This window comes from Apteryx mantelli, chromosome 22, assembly GCF_036417845.1.
Source record: "Apteryx mantelli isolate bAptMan1 chromosome 22, bAptMan1.hap1, whole genome shotgun sequence".
NCBI classification, from domain to species: Eukaryota; Metazoa; Chordata; class Aves; order Apterygiformes; family Apterygidae; genus Apteryx; species Apteryx mantelli.
Window position 1 is genome coordinate 6,789,458 of NC_089999.1, and position 16,486 is coordinate 6,805,943.

At 39.1% G+C, this 16,486-nt stretch overlaps 1 protein-coding gene across 1 annotated transcript; it reads right to left on the reverse strand.

The window, feature by feature from the left end:
- Positions 1 to 475: 475 nt before the first annotated feature.
- Positions 476 to 14,687, reverse strand: MYL10 (myosin light chain 10). Its single transcript, XM_067309572.1, has 6 exons — positions 14,652 to 14,687; positions 11,745 to 11,820; positions 10,188 to 10,292; positions 6,433 to 6,511; positions 1,374 to 1,422; positions 476 to 605 (listed from the first exon to the last, which is right to left on the reverse strand). The coding sequence occupies exons 1-6, from the start codon at positions 14,685 to 14,687 to the stop codon at positions 507 to 509; spliced, it is 444 nt and encodes a 147-aa protein (XP_067165673.1). The 3' UTR covers positions 476 to 506.
- Positions 14,688 to 16,486: the final 1,799 nt, after the last annotated feature.

Consider the following 16,486-nt stretch of genomic DNA (forward strand, 5'->3'; position numbering starts at 1 on the left):
CTAAGGCAGAGAAGGCATCTTGCATATTCACAGGAGCGTAAGATTGTTTTATTTACACTTTCATTGCTAGGGGCTGTGAGATGGAACAGAATTCTACTTACAAAGTGCTCTTCCTGGTGCAATAAGTTAGAGGATTTCTCAATTAGCACGTGGAGCTTATGTATAAAAGACAAGAGGTTAAGCAACACTGCAGTGTCCAATGGGCCATCTGGTGAACATTAGGACTGTCAATAAATCACGAAAGCACCAGTTCATCAAGAAAATTCCATTTCAAACCACCAACAGGAAAAAAAGGATGGGAAAAACTCACAAAATTGGCATTTTCTGCTTTTATAAAAACAGGAGCATTAAATAACTTTAATCTAATTTCAATTGTTTTATTGGTTCTCTTCTGATGACCACATGGCTTCACATACTGAATGTTTATTCCTTTGTCTTGCACACAAAAGCACTATGAAATAATTTGGTGTATAGGCTCATCACAGGAGAAGCTCATCTCTTTCCTGTTAGTCTTTCTCCTCACCATGGGTGATAACGTAACAGAGGTTCTTATAGTCAAGATTACCAGAGACATCTGGAGGGAAAGCAGCAAACATCTGGTTGATCTGCCAAGCAAACAGGAGATAAGCATTACAAACATGGGACTGTGGGATAGTAACAGGCACTGCTTTACGTTTTCCACCCAGTTCAGCTCCCTTCTGCCCTGATCCATTAACTACCATGGAAGTTTTTTCCTTAGTTTCAATAAAACTGAAATAGAAATCAGGACACAACTAGTTAACACAGTCCTGTTAGAATCCAGAAAAGTTCCCCGTCAAAAAAACCCTCTCCCTAAAGTCCAGGTAAGCCCTGACCAAATAATGTATTCCCATCAGCTCTGCAGCCTGTTCCTGCCATGAACAAACTCCACTCTGAACCTCCTCTTCTAAAAAGAAAGTCCCTCTAAATTCCTCCCGGGCAGCAGAATCCATGCTCCGTCTCACACAAACCACAAAGTCAGTACCTCATTTCAGAACTCATTTCAGATTTCAAACAAAATAACTCTCACAAGAAATGGAAACCAGATCACAGTCCCTGCCCAAACCCATTTGAACTCTAGTAAATTCCTTGCCCAGCTCACCATAGGAAAGAACAGCAAGAGATAGGCCACGCTTACACTTGGACGGAAATCCAAAGAATCTGTTTGACTTTGATTTAGCCATGGAACTATTCAGAAGAGATGCTTTGAATTGTTCCTAATTGCTAGAGTTGGCATCAACCTTCTCGCAGTCTAGACTTGAGCTGAATTCATGCATTTAAAAAGGGGCAAATGCTTATTGCTGAATAGTAGCTAGAGATTTATTCCTATTTTGAATAAGGCAGAAGGTCCTTACCTCTTCTTGACTGAACCGGTCTGCCTGTGTCATAAGCATTTCTTTGATGCTGTTCAAATAAAACGAAATAACCTGATTAAAGGGTGATAATGGCACATGACAATTCAGATGGCAAGATCCCTGGTGAAGTTGCATGAAAGAAAATATGTGTGACCGCATAAATTAGAACTGTTAATCCTTACATGATATTGTAAGAGATTTTCTGTGGACACCCATCAGTGTCAATGCCTCGCTCTGCCAACTTATTTTGCTTTTGTGACATTTTGTAGAGGTTTAAAATTGTTTAAGGTTATTACTCTAATTGTAATACAGCAATTTTGTATGCTTATCTTAACCTAAAATGGTAGATTGTCTCACTTGCTGTTTAAAGTTTGGATCACTTAACAAAGCCAAAAGAGAGAATATTTCCTGTAAAATCTGAGGATGAAAGGAACAGAGCATGAAATGGGAAAGAGGACTTGAAAGAGAACTCCAGCAGCTATTCCGAATCATCATCTGAGAATCCCTTTATTTGCATGCAGGCGTTCCCAGAGGAGACTAAAACTGCGTGAGACCCGTTGTATTTCATGGTACAATGTCTTGATCTGGAGTTACAGAACTGTAACAAGGACCTTATCCCACACAATCTGCATCCCATGCAGTTACATCAAAGAGAATATTTTGGGGGCAGACCCTCAGCTGATTTACCCTCTGTTTTCAAACTGGTTGTGGGAAGTCAGCTGAGTGTGTGATTTTTTTTACCTAAGTTTGTAGGTGAATAGAAAAGCCAGAAAAAATGATTACTGCTTCTAGTCTAAGCTCCTTTAGATAAAATGCCTTTATATTTCACCCAGTTCCTCATGTACTGAGGGCAGAACATGTGCAATATGCTAAAGCACTCACCAGTATGAACTCACTTATACCACATAAATACCCCTTTCACTTGCACTGATAATTTCCCCTTCCTGTAGAAGAATACCTATATTAATCCTAAAGAATTTGCATTCACACTGAAGAGGCAGAGAGGTTGTCTCTTTTTGTTATTGCCAAAGGTATTTGTACGTTATCAGATTTTTTTCCAGATCAGTGAAACAGATTACAAATCAGTGATAACAGATGTACCGTCTGATGGGCAAAAACAAAAACTGAAACAAGTAAAGAAACCTGTTTTAGTTCATAGCTTTGAAAAAGGGCTGCTTTTTGGAGGAACTGGCAGCGAAGGGAGTGCTATAGCTCTTCTGAAAACAGCCCTTTCTACTTTTTAAAGTGAATATTTTAAAATACCTATATGTAATAGAAATCATGCCTGCACAGGAACATCTTTATACGAGCAAGATTCACCTAACATGCATGCAGATATTCAGGCAAAATAGTAAAGCAGCTTCCCTTTCTGCTCCCATGCAACAGGCATCTCGAGTGAAACAAGTCATACATATAAAAGTGTAGTTTTGATGGCGGAGCTACAACTGTACTTCCTTGTATCTCTGACACACATATTGTTTTTCCACTAAAAGGCTGCAACAAAGACATATCCCAATTTGCATAAGAGGCATACGTACTTCTGAATCTCTTTCTTATTGATGTGAAGGACAGAAAGGGAAAACTGGAAAAGGAAGTTTCTGGGTAACAAATAAAGACCTTACGAGAAAGGACAAGAGTGAAAATATTCATGCAAGCTTGGAGAAAAACTCTGAGTTCAAAGACAGAGCTTAAGCTATGGTACATATTTTCCCTGCATTACTTTCCCATGCTCTTTACTTAGCAAAGTCTTTCTTCATCCCTTTCTCTCACATTGCTGGTTTTGTCTTCTTACCCAGGTCATTTGTTATGTGACTGCAGTTTTTGAAGTGGAATTCTCCGATGATCTGTGGTTGCAAGAGCTACAGAGATCATTCTCATCAGCATAAATTGATTATTGGGTGTATGTGCACTAGGACAAACAGCATTAACAAATGTAAATAGGAAGTGTGATACAGGAAGAAGCTTGGTGAATAGAAGGAAGCACTTACAGCAATTTTGTCAGAAGTCACAAATAAACTTCATCACAAACAGGACTGAATTAAAAAGAGATCTGGGTGCTATGTGTCTTCTTTTCACATGTTTAAAGTATTTAGGGGAAAAGAAAAGATCAAATGTCTAATTATAAACTTCTGATGCATAGCCCAATAGGCTCTGGCACACTCACAAGGAAGAAGGACTGAGTTAAGGACCTATGCACATTTTCCGTTATTTATTTTATAGGGAAATGAACACTCGCAATTTCCAAAGCTAGATTATGTACTTTCTTCTTTCTTTGTGTATCTTGTTTTTTTCTTTTTGAAGACTGTTCCTCAAAAAAAACCCAAAACCCAAAGTCTTCTGGGCAAAAAAGAATACTGATTTGTCTTGATGTGGGTGTCAAAATGCTGTCTCTTGTCCTGGCTAACATCAGTTGCTTCTACAGTTACAAACATTTTGTTGCTGTCTTGTATTTTCAAAATATTTTTTTAAATGGTCTGTGAAATCTCTGGGCACTTTGCTTTTTCCCCAGGATTGAGCCTCCCACAGTGCTGTCTTGGAGAAAAACAGGTGATTTTTAATGAGCAGTGCCCTACACCTATGATGAGAAACATCACTAGCTCAGCCAAACTGATTTCCAAAGGTCCAGAATACATTTAAACTCCCTGGGTCCCATATTCATCTGGTACAAATCTGCAAAGTTTTATTGGCATCAGCATTAGCCACAGTTGATGTTGGCCTGACTCACTTTGTCCAATAAATGAATGGTGTTTAGCACTGAATCATCTAACCTTTCCAAAAGCTATGCCAGTTTACACCAGCTGAGAATTGAACCTAAAGCATTTTCTCTTTTTGACATCATGCTATAGGAAGGAGTTTATGTGTGGTATAATGATGCAGAGAAACAAAGTCTGTCATCAAATTTGGAAGTAAGCTATAAACTCCTGGAGCTTCTGGAAAGGTTAGAAGACTCCATCCCGACTACCATCAGATGGACTAAGTGAGTCATTTCCAGACTAGAGGTGAAAACACGCAGAGGGAAGAGACATAAAAATCCCCAGAAGGATGTTAACTCCGTGAACATAAAAGGAAGTTCTGATTAAAAGGTCAACATGGCTGGTTTTGGAGAGAAATATTCCAGGATTTTTTAATATGGAGAAATATTATTTATTAACATTAACTGTCATATTGAAAGGGCTGCATGAGCCAACATAAAAATTATTTCAAAACCTTCAAATGTCTAAATTTTGGAAGCATATGAATAGAAGTTAAACCTCAAAGACATTCATGGAATTGATTTAATGGTTTGTTCTGTAATGATCAACATTACCCTCGGGTCTAATAAGTAAACATTATGCTCTGTTGTGGTGATGAACTAAAACAATTGTCTAATGCTAGCAGGGCAGTGGGGGTGGGGACAAGGTTGACCTTTTCCATCAAGGAAGAAAAAGTATTTCTCTCTCATCTTCATTTTGGAGTCTGATACTGCATTCCTAATTTGCCCCAAACTGCAACTGGCTTCAGTGGGGCTTCCAGCATTCCAAGGAATGTAGAACGGGACATAGGGTGGCAAGCTGCAAATTTTGTATGCAGCATATTGTTACAGATAGTGGCGGGAAATAAAACATTTCATGGTTCTTGTATCATTAGAAGGTTGTATTTCATGGCTGTGATTTCACTGCTATGTGATCTGGCCTGTTTGGCAGCAGGATAAATTTTACTCTGATTGTTTGAGTCACTTCTGATGTACTTCTCTGACTCTTCCTCCCAAGCTATTCGGATAATGTTACAACCCCCCCCCCCCAAAAAAAAAAGGAGGACTGTTAACCCCCTGTTTCTTCCAACTGTTTGCTCCATCCACTTATTGGGTCTTGATTTAATTAAGTTGGAAGTTCTTCAGCGAAAGACTGTTTCTTGGTTTTTGTTTGCTTATTGCCTACCAGGATGGGACTCTCATACCTGCCGGGAACTGAAGTGCCACTGTCATTGAAATGCATATTGGTAGTGGAAGGAAATATTGTGCGTGAATTTACTATTTTTAACTTACTTGCATAAGACATCAATAATTGTGGATAACGTCCTGGAAAACTCGACCTCAGAGGTTCTGGTAAAAGACTTAGGGTTCATTTATCACAACATTAGCAGAATCCCTTGATGCACATACTGTATTGTAACTCATAGTTCCCTCATTAGCTACCTATATATACTATGCTTTATAAAACTTATCTGAACTGGCTGCTGCAGTAAAAGTGTAGACCCCAAATTCATCAAGGAATTTAAGCATATGCATATATCTAGGCACATGAAGCATTTCACTGGAGTCGCAGGTCAGACCTCATCCATTGCCCTGATTTGATATCATTTATCTCATTTTCCCTGCTTACACCATTCTGGCAGCATAACGAGGATTTAAGTTTGTATGATTAGCAGTTAAAGTCCTTTTACCGTGCTTTGTTGGTGTAACAGGTTATGAATACAAATTAGACCCTGCCTCTTTATTTTAAAAATAGGTTAGGGAGCTCTACTGATAATAATTGTCATATTATTAATAGTAATACTTGATTTGGCATCCACAGTATCTACTGAAATTTACAGCAAATTATTGTCTAGATGCAGAAGGCTCAAACAGTAAACACATAACAAGGGAAATGTCCTCACTAAAACCATGTCCCAGAGTTAATTAAATTGATCACTTTTTTTAAAAGGCAACTAGCCTTCCCATTTTAGTCAAGCACTCTCAGAGTTAGGCACCAGACATTCATTTTAATTTCACATATGGAGTTAATCTACAAAGAGTCATGTGTTGATTTATATCCAGACCTTCAAAAAAGGCTATCTAATGGCCTACATGTGATTATATTTCCGTTGCCTCTTGCAATGTCTGAAGACAATAACATCTTTTTGGTATACAAATACATTCATACAATAGTCTAGTCTTTTAACTCAGGCTTACAAAGCTAAATGCTTCTCCGTCTGCCAGTTCCTCTCCCTCTTAAAATACTGTAAAAAATACAGCTTTTAAATGGTCCTTTAAACTGTGCAATTATTATTATTATTTTAAAAGGATTTGAAATAAACTTACTAGTCTGCCTTTATGTGGCCTTTTCCTTCTGGGTCAAAAATCTTAAAAGCATTCAGAATGGTTTCTTCTGGGTCCGTGCCTAAAATTAATGAAATATAATTTAGAAGCCAGGGTGTATTTCTATAGCTGTCAAATACTCGCTAGGTAATTGCGTTCACTTGAAAACAGAGCAAAATGGAGAATTCTGCAGTTGTAGGTTTGAAGACAAAGGTTTCTCAAGACGGCAGCATTTGTCATGTCAGATAAACAATAGAGGTGAATAGTTCAATGCTCAGAAGCTTAAAAATAATAACTCATATCTATTCTATGTCTGCAGGAGAGAAAACTTCCAGGAACTGGCCTCCAATATCAGTACCCAGAGGATTAGTGGCTTTCAGAAATGAAAATATAACAAACTGTTTCCCTGACTGGCTTCCTTTAATCCTGTACTGTACGTTCCTTGTAAAAACACTTTTTGATGTTACTTGTTCTTCACTATATAGAGAAGAGGTTATTTCCCCCCACTAAAGGAAATGGAGCTCATCATAAAATCAAAATGTCAGTGGAATGCAATGGAAACAGGATGATCAATATAAAATGGTGATTTGCACTTATGTTCTGTAGTGCACTTCCACTTAAGGATCTCTTCATTAAGTAAGTGTTACTTACAGAAACAGGATGGTTTAAAGCACTAGACTGTGGCTCCAAGATTTTGCTTCTGCTCATAGCTGGGCCACAGATTTTTGGTATGACTTTAATTTCCCTGCTCCTCTGTTCCGAGCAATAAAATGATAGTGACGTTCTTCCTTTTTTTCCATCCTTTATCTGTCCCATCTATTTAGACTGGAAAAAAAATTTTCAGGGACTAGCTTTCACAGTGCCTTACTCTTGACTGGTGTTTCTGAGTATTCTGTAATACTGCAAATTCTGAGTATTCTCACTTATAGTCTGTTTCTACCCACACTGAAGTATACCCCATATACTCTGTTTCTGACTAATCTTTAGTATTTCATAACATTATGGTACCATAATACGAATCATTATTCCTAACTGTAAGAAATCAAATTTACAAACAGGCAACCTGAGCCATGGACAAATGAAGCTACTTGGGATGCTGAAATTTTGAAATGTAATTAAAAGGGGATAAGTATTCTGAGAATGTCAACACTATTGTGTTTATGTTCCAAAGTTTGACCGAGGTGGAACCAGAATAGAACCCAGGCAGGGTTGCCTGCCCTAATTGCAATATACACTCCTGACACCTCCTCAGTCTTCTTTGTTTAAAAGGTTTCGCAAGGATTAGTAGCAGTATCTTAGTAGATATAATGGTCAATAACCCAAAATATGGCCTCCTTCTTGTCACACACTGGCCACGTATATTCTTCCGCCAAACTGTAGGCAATGTACTCCAACTGCAAAGAATATATGATCAATACAACAAGCATTGGTATTTAATGAGTGTTTTGATTGTCCCATGAAGAGAAACTTCTTCCAGCTCCAAGGAAGGGGCTGCATTTTAAGTAGTCACCACTGTGTGGGGGATTTTTTTTTTTTTCCTTACTGTGTTTTACATTTTCTACTCTGTCATATCCTTGGACTTTGGCTTTGAAGAGAAGCAATGCAGCAGGCATTCTTTATTGATTAGCTGGTAAATAAAGTGGTTTCTTTGATGTGCGGCATCTCTGTTTTCTGTACAAATTGTATTATTCTGACTCCCTGTAGAAACAGCTCCATGTGGTTGGCATTAACATAAACTGAGTTTTGTTAGCTGTTCATCTGGCATCATAATCTCAATATACAAAGCTAAAGCTCGTCCCAAAAATCCCAGCTTCCCCTATATGACAGAAATCAATTATAGCACAACAAATTTTACTTAGAAAGCACCTTTCACCAAATTCTCTGAGTGGTACTTAGCTAATAAAAAGTGTTGCAAAATTGCCATATCCACTTCCTCTAGCCCTTTCTCCCTTTCTAATTGCACTACAAAGGCTCTTCATCCCAATTAGTTTCGATTGGGAATGTGCAGTCTTTTGGCTCTGCTTCCTTTGCATGACAAACCCAACCAGAAGGGCATGACAAGCACAGCTGCGATTTTCCCGTCACCAAATGGAAATTTAAAAAACCTCCTCCTCTGCTAGTAGCCAACAGGAAACCTGCAGACAAGAGGGGTATGCTTCACCATTCACCTTCCTGTGCTGGCTCTGGTTTTAAGCCACACAATTGGCAGGGCTGGACTCTCTGCCAGCTTCAGCAATTGTAAGAGACAGAAGAGGGAAGAGGGGAAAGGAAGAAGAGCTCATTTTCATGCGTTGTGTGATCACAAGCATCGTGAATAGACAGGAACATGTAGCAGGGCACCCCACCAGACATAGTCACATATGCCAGAAGGAAGATCATGGAGATGGCCATTATCTGCTATGCAAGATGATATCTGGAACGCAAAGGTGCAGGTACCACTGTGATCAGGACACTCCAATGTTTGGGAAACAGCATCCCCTCCTCCATGTCTGTCTAGAGCCTTCTCCATCAGCTCTTATACTTCTCAGACAGGCTGCATTCCTTAGCAGTAGTGTATTTCTTTGAGGACATCATCTACTAGTTATATTAGTTCTTCCTTTCAGACCTCTCTACTTTCTGTTCTAAGGGTAAAGAGCCTTTCACTGAAATTGTGCTCAGGAGTATAAAACCTGAGCCCAGTAGCAATACATGTTTTTCTTTTAAGAAGATGAGAGAGGTTTTTTCCATTTTTTTGTTCATTTTATTTGTATCAGCATAATTGCTACCCCAAGAAAAAAAAGGTGAGGGGAGGAGAGAATCAAATCATGTTAGTTACTTTAATGAACTCCTGGGATGTGCTTGGCTAAAGCCTGAAAGAAAAAGAGTGAGGCAAACTACCTTGCTCTGAAGGTCAAGGCTTTCACCAGTCTCTAATGCATACAGGAAGATGATTAGAGGTTCCTCTTGGCCTCACACTCCCTCTCGCAGTTTTCAGCCATGTACAGTATAAGAGATGAGACTAAATTACTAGCTTCCACATAGAATTTAGTACCTATGTTTTCTGAAGTCCTTACAGTGATTCCTATATATTCTATGGCAATGGGCCAAATTCCTCTTCCTTATCATTCTGTTGAAGTCCACTGAGATTAAATCAGCCCAATTTATCCATTAATTAGGAATTACACCACCAAATCTTCATCCAGCTGAAGCCAATGGCAAAACTACCATTGACCCCAAGTCAGGTCAAGGCTGGGACTTTGGGTTACAACTAACACAGAAAAAGAGGGAAGGCCACGCTGCTCCTAGAGCTCCTTCATGCCTTGTAATTACAAGGAATGTGCAGAGGTCAAGTTTGCATAACAAGCCAAAGGAATGCCAAAAGGTTTATTCATAGAAACACTGAAGATAGATAGCTTTAAACCAGCTAACTCTGGTAGTTATACCAGTATAGTATGAGCAACAAAGACTTCAGCCTGGGGACCTATAGATGGTGAATAACTCATCTGCACTGGGCTCCAAGCTGCCATGATTTCATTACTTTCTGAACCTGAACGTGCCACTTTCATGTTAGCTTATGCAAGCTGAAATCACACCTTTGAATTGTCCTCTAAACTGTCCCTTAGCCTTTTCATACCTCAGCTCTGTCTGCAGAAATGGAGATCGCTCCTTGCCTCTGAGCATTTTTCTGTGGATACATTATTATAATTTGCAAGGTGCTGAGATATTTCAGTGTTGAGAATCTTTAACAGATACCTCTCCAACGCCCCAAAGGTACTTACCTTTCAGCTTTTCCCCAAACATAGTAAGGAAGACAGTGAAGTTAATGGGACCTGGCGCCTCCTTCACCATGTCTTCTAGCTCTTCATTCTTGACATTTAGACGACCTGCAGCAGAGATTATTTTTCATAATAAATCACAAATTGTGTTTCAAAAAAATGATTCCTATTCATCTCCTCCCACTGGTGAGCTCAGGGCCCTGTGCAACTTTGCTAATAACATGGCAGAACACAACTCCGGAATACTCCAATGTAAAACAAACTGGCAGAATTGGCTCTAAGATCAAATGGTGAGCGAAGGAGTAGGAGGGATAAGTAATACAGACCTGGCCAGCAGTGGACAAAAGAAGAGGCCACTTCCAAATAAATTGTTTTGGTTTGTGGGTTTTTTTTTTAACCTCAGGTGAAATACTAGCCCCACTGATATTAATAGCAGAGCTCAAAGTGACTGAAGTGGATCCAATGTCTCAGTCTTTGCCCTCTTGTATATTAAGATGCCTTTGTGAGTAGAGAACAGATGGATGAGTTCAGTAATCCTATCTCTTTGCCATCATTGTGCTGGACTATTGATGAGCGTTTAGACCCTGGCACCCCTACTCAAATTGAGTGGTAACCTGCTGTGACTTTACTTCATAAGCATTCAAGGGCTTCACTGAATGGGAAGGATACCAGAACTTGGCCTTAAGAAATAAATACTTCAGGATAGCAGTAGCTGCAGGCCAAAGTTTGAAAACCTCTAAGGAACTCAGGAGCTGCTGCTCTTTGCACTGACTCTGCTGGAGCCTGATTCCACTCCAGGGAGCACTAAAGATTCTTATCAAGCTCTTTTTAATAAGATCCAGATGGCAAAAGCTCAAATGCCTACATCACTGTTCAAGCCTCAAATGTTGCAACAAGGATACAGCTCGAAGTTTGGGATCATGAGCATTTTGACTTTTCCTTTGCTTGGGAAGATTTTCTTTAATCTGCCTGATGTTGGCAGAATCGTGATGCACATGCAATGGACAATACTTAATCTCATGACATGCACATTCCACCCCACATCAAGGCACAATGGCACAGAACCTCACATGAAGTCTTCCTACTTTGGTGTGGGCAGAGGGGCAGCTAGTCCATGACAGGAACGTTAATTGGTAGATATTGCATGGCTCCTAGATGAAAAAGGTACAGCTTGTGAAGCCTGGATTCAGAGGCAAATCAGAAATGCCTGGCACGGACCCCTACTTGGGTGGGCTTTTTATGAAATGGTTGAAGGGGAGGGATCAGTGCCTCTGGAGAGCTGCCAGGTACACAGCTCTGTAGCACCCACCCATGAGGCCCAGAGGGACCTTCATTTAGTTTCTGAAAGAGGCTGCTTGGTAGACTTCCCAGCTGGAGGTTTGTAGTCAGGATAGCAACCACTATAAAGGAGGAAGATCAAATCGAACAGGTTTCCTTTTGCTTCCTGCGTATCTCTTGAATCCCCCCCCACTCTAATTCTAATCTAAACCTTTCTTATGTGCTTGAAATTTAAGTGCATTTCTGTTACTTTTAATTATTTAATTATTATTACCAGTTTACCTAGTGCAGCAAATGTGTCTCTCAAGTCTGCTTTGTCAATAAAGCCATCCCTGTTCTGATCCATGATGGTAAAAGCCTGTTGGAAGAAAAGGGACAATTTACTACCATTGCCATTTTGCACTGGACAGTGCTACAATCACACATACCTGTCCATGGGGCAGTATATCGATACTGTAAGGAAGAATATTTAACATTCTTTGATTCATCCACACCATGCCACATTGGTGTGCTTTCCTCACTTTTAACATATTACTGTATCTTGGCAAGGGGATTAATTAAACCCTCCCAAACCTCTTCTTACTAAATTAATGCTCAGTGCAGCGTGGAGCTGGTCTGAAGCCAATGCTGGCAGCTTTAGCCATTCAGGCCTTAACCCATAAAAGTTTGAACTAGAGAAGCTCTAGTCATGGGTTACTAACTCTGTGTGTTTTGTACCTTTCCCATATCCCAGTCCTTTGTTCAGCTATCATATTCTGTAAAACATTTAATTACTGTAGATAGCTCTCTACTATTAAGCTAAATTCAGTTTCTTCTGGACCTTAAAACAATGCTTCACAGAAGGAAAGCTGAATTTAAAAGAGGACACAGAAATTTAGGTTTCATGGTATTATTTATTCAAAGTTTGTTTCCCTTTCCAATAAGTTGTGTCCTTCAGACAGTACTGATTGTGCTCTGAATGACCTTAATGTGCTGAACTTAAATACTTCTCGTCAGGCAAAAATCAAGTTTTGATTTTGATTCAACTTCTTCTATTTTCAGCCAACAGAGAATTTATGTGCTCTACCCATTATTTATCCAGCTCACTGTCTATCTACCTATTTGCATGTCTGGCTATTTGCTGCCCTCACACTTTTCATGTTTCATTGATTTTGAAAGATTTTAATGACCTGAAATTCCCCTGAACATACTATGAGGAATATTAGTAGAACCAGTCATGTCTCTGAAGATGGTTATCTGTCTGACATGTGCATCAATATGAGAGTGTATCTTTACACTGACCAGGAAATATTTTACTTCAGGATTATTATGAAAGACAACATTCCCCTGAGATTGCAGCCAGTCCATTGCAACTACAGTAACTTGCAGAGTTTTAAAGTTTACAGGGTGCACTTCTTTCCATGATCATATTATATTAATACATCTTCATGTAGTTTTACCTCCAGTTTCTTACAAAGCCTCACTGCTCACGTTCCAGTTTGCCCATGTGATTACTTGCAGCATGCATGCTCATAACACTTCATTTACCTGCCAAGCCATCACCTAATAGAGAAATTAAGCCCAGCTCTTTAGAGTTGCTTTCATTCCTTTTTGGGGGGCTTGCTTTAAAGGGTGATTAAGCATCCCCACAATTTGGAAGCAAAACAGAAAGAAATATGAAGACCAAAGCAGAGCCCTACAAGTTCACAAAGGAAAGGAAGAGATTTAGAGCTTTAGAGCATTTTATATCTTAATGAGTGAACTTAAAATAACATAATCACAACGATGATGAAACATTTTCTAGTGAGCTCATTGAAATCTCTGGATGAAACTGTTCTGATCAAAAACAACTTTTCAACCAAAATGAAGAAATATTTTTCCCCCAAGTATACATTTTTTTTAACGCAACATCACTTGAGCTCTTGGTTTTCACCAGACCACTCCACTGTCTCAAGACATTGCCATCATCCTGCCACTGTCCCCCCAGAAATGTTCCAAACACTATCTTATTTAAAATAGTTCAAAAGTAGCATTCTGACCAGCACTTATTTTTGAAGCTAAGTCTTCAGACAGTATTCTTTGGAGAAAATAAAACTGGAAGTTCATAGGATTCAGATGGGAGCTGGGAGAAGAGTGTTAAACATATTCCCGTTAACTCTGTGGAAAAGGTCAGCAGTTTCAATTAATTTACTTGAGCCATGTTTACAATTCTTTGTATGGGTTTTTAGTCTCATTCACCATTGAGCTTTGCTGGTGGGAATCCTCATGAAAAGTTGAAAGCCACAAGTACAAAATTTACAGTACCTATTTATCACATTGGATTTTATCTTGGATATGTGTGTGTTCAGGCTTATGTGACCAGTCATAAGTAACCAACAGCTCAAATGCAATAACAAAGAGTTAATAAAAATGGAAATAAATAAATAATTTATAATGACAAACCAATGGAAACTATGATGGCCTTGTGGACATTCCAGAATCAGAACAAGAGTGTAAACTCATCAAACAAATTATCTTTCTTTAATTATGCATCAGCTTTTACAGCAGCCCATTAGATTCGCCTCCTCACAGGTAACTGATGAAAGAATCCACAATGCCTGGTAATACCAAATTCTTTGGGGGCTGAAAGATGCTTACTTAGTTAACCTCAGCATGTTGTTTTCTTTTATGGGCATTTAAGGAGCAAGCAGGCTGAGGGCTTCTCGGTGTTTTTGTTTCTACTTTGTGGACAGTGTTAGTAGGGCACAGAAGAATATTTTCTATTGCTATTGTGGAATAGTCCACTAATTAAAGTCCTGGTTCAATAAAGCAGCTCTATTCAGGACAACACTTGAGCACTTAAGACTATTCTTATTAAAATACCACTTAAACTTAACTTTAAACATGTGCTCAAGTGTTTTCCTGAATCAGGGCTAAAGTAGATGAGATAATAATTTTATTTTTTGTGGACCTTGGGGGCTTTTTGAATAAGCCTAGGGTTTGAAACAGGAGAGTTAGGGAGGGACAGAATGAAGGAATGAAAGAATGAAGGAAAGAACAAACAAACACACAAGGAAAATGATATACCAGCCAAAACCACAGAGATGATTCAGAAAACAACTGTGTGTTCTATTAAAACAGATGGAGAATCGAATAAAGGTTACAAACAAAACCTATGTTACCCATTAGCAGTGACAGGACACTATACGGAACAGCAGAACAGTGACCAACCTCTTTGAACTCCTGGATCTGAGTTTGTTCAAACATAGAGAATACATTGGAACCACCTTCTACCTTCTTCTTTGCCTTTTTTGGAGACTGTAATATAAATAAAAAGATCAAGTATGTATTACCTTGTCTGTTAAGAACCCATGAAAACAAATTCCATCTTTAACTGAAGGTAAAATATATACAGTCAAGTAATACAAGAGGATTGTGTTTTGTCATGATGAATTTTTTATTTCAGTCCTCAACATATATATATATGTATGTATGTATGTATGTATGTATGTATGTGTGGCATATAAAAATGCTGGTTTAGTTACAGATGAATCTCTCATTAAGAGTTTCTGCCATTGCCTTCCTCTGGACTAGAACCTGGCAGCTCAGAGAAACAAGGACCGCTTGTCACTGTGCTACCTCGAAAGCAGTGTGGGACCCAAAGTGTGATGCTGAGAATCACAGCTGGGCCACTGCTTGTTCCCTGGGGAAAGTGACCTCTGCCAGAGCCTTTGACACAGGAGCCTGCTTCCCCTGTTGCACTGGCTTTGCTGAGCTCTCTGCTGCGGTGGAGTGACACCAGCTTATAGTCTCGCTTGGAGACGTAGGCTGAAATTCCCATACCTGCTGTTCTCAAGAAACACAAGTAATTCAGGTAAGTGGCTATGGGAACTCCTTCCCAGCTCCTGTGCAGGGGTAGGTAGCCAGGCTCAAAATGAGGCACTGCATGAAGACTCAGCTAGGGAGCTATAAAGGGAAATTTTATCCTTTCCTAGTGACACAGAAATGTTTAGAAGTCTACTCTATCCAGACCAACACTGATTGAACAGATTCTTCCTAGACAGAAATGCCTTCCACACCTGGAGGAGACTCTATATTCTTGCACCGAGCTCTGATAATACACTACGTTGCCTCACTAGGCTAGATAACTACATTATCTTCAATAAACGGAAGGCCAGGCTTTTATCACCAGACTATAGTCTGAAGGCTAAGGCACAGAAAGATTGGGGAGAGAGCTGTGATTTTACTTAAAAACCTAATGTTCACTAAAAATGAATCAGAACTAGGCATCATTATATACCTCTGAATAAGGGCCCAACCAGCTTGCCTAAGACAATAGAGTTTTTGTTTTGCAGTAAGGAATCAAATCTGTGATTCCTGTAGATTACAAAAATGTTTTAACCACAGCATCATCCTTATTTGGGGCAGGACAACAGACTACGCGGTCTCTTGAGTACCCTTCCAAATAGATTTTTTTTTCTGTATCATTTCTACTTTTAAACTTCATTATCACAGTCCCACCTGGTTCTCATGTCATGGAAAATGAGTTTTATTCAGTTTGGGCTATTCTGCATGAAACAGAAAGCAACTTCTACTGTCTCCTTTCATCAAAATAAAAAAGCCTGTGAAGGTTCAAATTCAATACTGATTTCAAATATCCTGAGGAGCAGAGCAGCTCAAGGAAATATTCCCACTTGACTCTGTTAGAAGCATACATTGTCTGATCAATTTAATTTGCCAGGCGGATTTCCGCACTCAGCCATCCTGTTGTAGATCCCAGGTTGAAAATTAGGGCTATGGTAGACATTCACCCACATGCCCACACTGCAGATCTGTCAATCTCCAATCAGCTAATTCAAAGTACTAAAATCTGGAACTAGGAATGGAAATGAAAAGAAAAATGTATTTGTAGTGAGAATAAAAATAAGGATAAAATGCCATCCCAGGCATGGAAAAAAAAGTGAATAAATGGAATATTTAATGAATGTAGAAATATTGATTTTGGAATAAAGAGATTCCCTCCTCCTTCTACACATGAAATAAGTGTTATTTTGAGCAGCAATGGG